At 40.0% G+C, this 3536-nt stretch overlaps 2 protein-coding genes across 2 annotated transcripts; both read left to right on the forward strand.

The window, feature by feature from the left end:
- The first annotated feature begins 276 nt into the window (after positions 1-276).
- On the forward strand, positions 277-798 carry LOC136239237 (uncharacterized). Its single transcript, XM_066029965.1, has one exon. It carries the CDS (start codon positions 277-279, stop codon positions 796-798), a length of 522 nt encoding a protein of 173 aa, XP_065886037.1.
- Positions 799-877: 79 nt separating this feature from the next.
- LOC136239238 (uncharacterized) lies at positions 878-1261 on the forward strand. The gene has a single exon (XM_066029966.1). The coding sequence runs from the start codon at positions 878-880 to the stop codon at positions 1259-1261; it is 384 nt and encodes a 127-aa protein (XP_065886038.1).
- Positions 1262-3536: the final 2275 nt, after the last annotated feature.

Below are 3536 nucleotides of genomic sequence, written 5' to 3' on the forward strand. Positions count from 1 at the left end.
CAATGAGATCAGCAGCCTTCAGTTTAAACTAGCGCCGTCCGCCTGGTGTGAAATTTCATTGGTTATTTCTATTCACGTGATATTTTTGCATTTGGCTTACGTGGACAACCAACCTGAAATAGACTGTACAGCGGTTTTATTAGATCTTGCGCGACAACAAATTTAAAGCGAAAGTCACGTGCAATGAGAAACGTCCAATTACATCGCTTCATTGTATAAACTCAAATACGTATTTTGGCGCCTCTACCCGGTTGTTGTTGCAGTGGTTCTTTAAGCATGGATTCGTGTGAATCTGGCCGTAGTAGCGCCTACAGTGAAGATCTCAGATGGAGAATGGTTTGGCAAAAGCATGCCTTGGGATTGAATTCGCTGGACATAGCAAAGAATTTGAATGTACACAGATCAACTGTAGACAGAGTTTTGCAAATATTTTTGAGTACTGGCTGTGTATCAAAGAAGAGCTACCCTAAGGAGGCTGCTTTTCGAAAGATAACTCCTGTCTGTGCAATGTTTATCTTAAACTTGGTTATCAGCAACCCAGCAATCTATCTACATGAAGTTCAAGCATCTGTAGAAGAGTTCCTTTTAATTGATATTCATATATCAACCATTGCCACCTTTCTGTCATCAAGTGGATTCTCCAGACAGAAGCTACGTCAGATTGCATTACAAAGGGATGAGTTTGAGAGGGCACAGTATGTATCAGATGTATCAGTATATTCAATGGAAATGTTTGTTTTTATTGATGAAACTGGTGCTGATCGTAGAAACATGTTGCGTAAGCAAGCTAGGGTATAGTGTAAGGGGAAAGCCACCTCAAAACCATTCACTTTTAGTAAGAGCAGAGAGAGTATCTGCTATTGCCTGTATGTCAGCTATGGGTATCCTAGATGTAAAAGTTGTAAAGGGAACCAGTAATGGTGACACATTTTACGACTTCTTACATAGCCATTTGTTGCCTCATCTTTTACCATTTGATGGTAGGAACCCTAACTCAGTGGTAGTTCTGGACAATTGTTCAATTCACCGCATCAGTGAGGTGCAGCAAGTGCTAGAGGAGGTTGGTGTGCTGGTACACTACCTCCCACCATACTCACCAGACTATAATCCAATAGAAGAAGCTTTTTCAAAAGTAAAGCAAACTTTAAGGAGTGAAAGTGATGAAGCCCTTGATGTAGAGACACAACTATATTCAAGTTTTACATCTATATCTTCAAAGGACTGCACACAGTGGATTAAGCATTGCACTATTTATGACTGATAGTTAATTCAAGCACAACATTAATCAAAAACATCATGTGTGATTATCAAGTAATGTAATTATTAAGTCATGTTTACTATTTATTTTAACTTATTTAAAATATCTAAAATGCTCCTTTTCTGTTCAGCATACTGTGCTTCTGACAGTATTCCATCATCCAGCAATGATTGCAGGTACCGTAACTGCTCAAAGTTCTTCATTCGTAGATCAATACATTTACCAGGTGACATCCCTGTTGACACAGGTGCTGCACTTGTTCCTGTCGTCTTGCCTTTGTCTTTCAGTGCTTCCACAATAGCAACAGCAGCACCACTAATGCTATCCATCACTGTCTCCTTACGTGCCCTCTTACTCTTAGAAAAAGCTGGTATGTCTGGAGGCTCATCATAATCATCATGGATACCAGCTGCAATCATTCTGGACCATAACCGAAGCCTTGGTGTGTCATACTTGCCAGAATGCTTCTCATGTAAGTCCTTAAAGATGGATTCGTTTTCATCCTCCTTTGCCTTACAGTGAGAAGACTGTTCTGCAGCATCTCCTCTCTTCCTCTTATTACCCCCTCCATCAGCCAAATCATAATTTCCCTCGCACCAGAGGTTAATTGCCCCTCCTTTGGGATACTTTCTGTACATAGCAGTCAGGTCCTCTGTTGTGTACAACCATACCTTCGCCTGTTGTGAGCCATCCAAGTATCCAAGAGAAAAGTCTGGCAAACTTGACACTTGGTCATCAAATTGCTCCTTGAACTTTCCTCTTGCCTCTTGAATGCTTCGAAATTTCGAAGTGAAATTGTTCAGTTGTCTAACAATGGAGTCACTCTTTTTATTAGAGTTAATCAGCTTCACTCTGTAGTAATACTCCACGCCTATTGGTGCTGCATCACGGTCGTTCGTATCCCAGGACGATCTATTTTGAGAACTTGGGACATTCAGTGGTGCTAACCTACTTATAGACGGGTTGCCTATTTAGGGCGTGTCCCTTGTGTAACGCGAACAAACGCGACTTTCCGTTTTACGCATGATTACAATGTTGGTCAAGAAGTCAACAAAAAACCCATTTTTTTAAATAGTTAGGCAAACGTTTTTGGTTCTTCAAAGGTACAAGGTGAGTTAAAATCATCCAGTCTATCATTCTAAGTAGTAGCAAAGTCTTACAAAGAATGTTTTCAGCGAGTTTTATCGCTTTCCAAAAACCCGAGATTGAGAGAAAATCATCTTCTCGTTCAGCCTTCACCTTACACGCTGGATATGTTATAGCTCGAACCTTTCTCTATAACATACTTTCTGTTCTGAAGGCTGGCTAACTCCTGCTTGCTAAAGTTAACCGAAACGTTCATTTTCTCCAATAGCCGTAATACATTTTTGACTTAGTGAACTCGGAAAGTATGTGGAAAATTTACGGTAAAATGACCACGCCTTAAAAAGGCAACCCGTCTATAAGGCTAGGGCCACCAGTGCTAGCTACAGTCAACGGTGATGAAACAGTTGTATTCACCACTGAGCTCGCTGCTGAATTCACTGCTAGTGGTGGTAACACAACGCCGTTATGCTGCGATAGCTGCCGAAGCATTTGCTGCAAGAGCTCTGTGTATTGGCTCATTCTAGCACCAACATTCACACTTGACTTGGTTCAGTCCGCCAAAACTAAGGTTTCAAATAAACCGCGCTCTATGGACACGTCATAACAATTAACATGCACGTGACTTCCGCTTTAAATAGTTGTCGCGCAAGATCTAATAAAACCGCTGTAGTCTCCATTAACATGATTGATTGAAAATCAACGTGGAACGAAGAATAGCAGTAGTTAGTTCTTAGCATTCTATACTTAATCTACCCAGCTTACTTTACCGTCGAACCAGAATGGATCTGATTATGACTTACAAAATCCTGAACAATTTAGTATCTGTGGATAAAGACTATTTTTTTACTGTTAATACCAACCCCACCCGATCTAATGGACTCAAACTTTACAAAAATCGCTTCAACACTGCTATTAGAGGTCATAGTTTTTCACAGAGAATCATCAATGATTGGAACACCTTACCCCATGAAATCGTATTTGCACCTAATGTACTGATCTTTAAGACTAAATTAGATGTATTTTTATATGACCGCCGGTTTGATTTTATTTAGATGTACTTGAAATTGGTTTTTATAAGACTTTGTCTTCCTTATACCAATTAACAAATAATAATAATAATAATAATAATAGAGATGTGTGGGAGGAAGGGAGTGCCATTAGGGCCGGAGGAAAAAAAAAGGTAGTTAGGACG

Source organism: Dysidea avara, chromosome 11 (genome assembly GCF_963678975.1).
Source record: "Dysidea avara chromosome 11, odDysAvar1.4, whole genome shotgun sequence".
NCBI lineage: Eukaryota > Metazoa > Porifera > Demospongiae > Dictyoceratida > Dysideidae > Dysidea > Dysidea avara.

Excerpts from the sequence above, each read along its gene's own strand:
- LOC136239238 (XM_066029966.1), top strand. The coding sequence starts at position 878 with ATGGGTATCCTAGATGTAAAAGTTGTAAAGGGAACCAGTAATGGTGAC.
- LOC136239237 (XM_066029965.1), top strand. The coding sequence starts at position 277 with ATGGATTCGTGTGAATCTGGCCGTAGTAGCGCCTACAGTGAAGATCTC.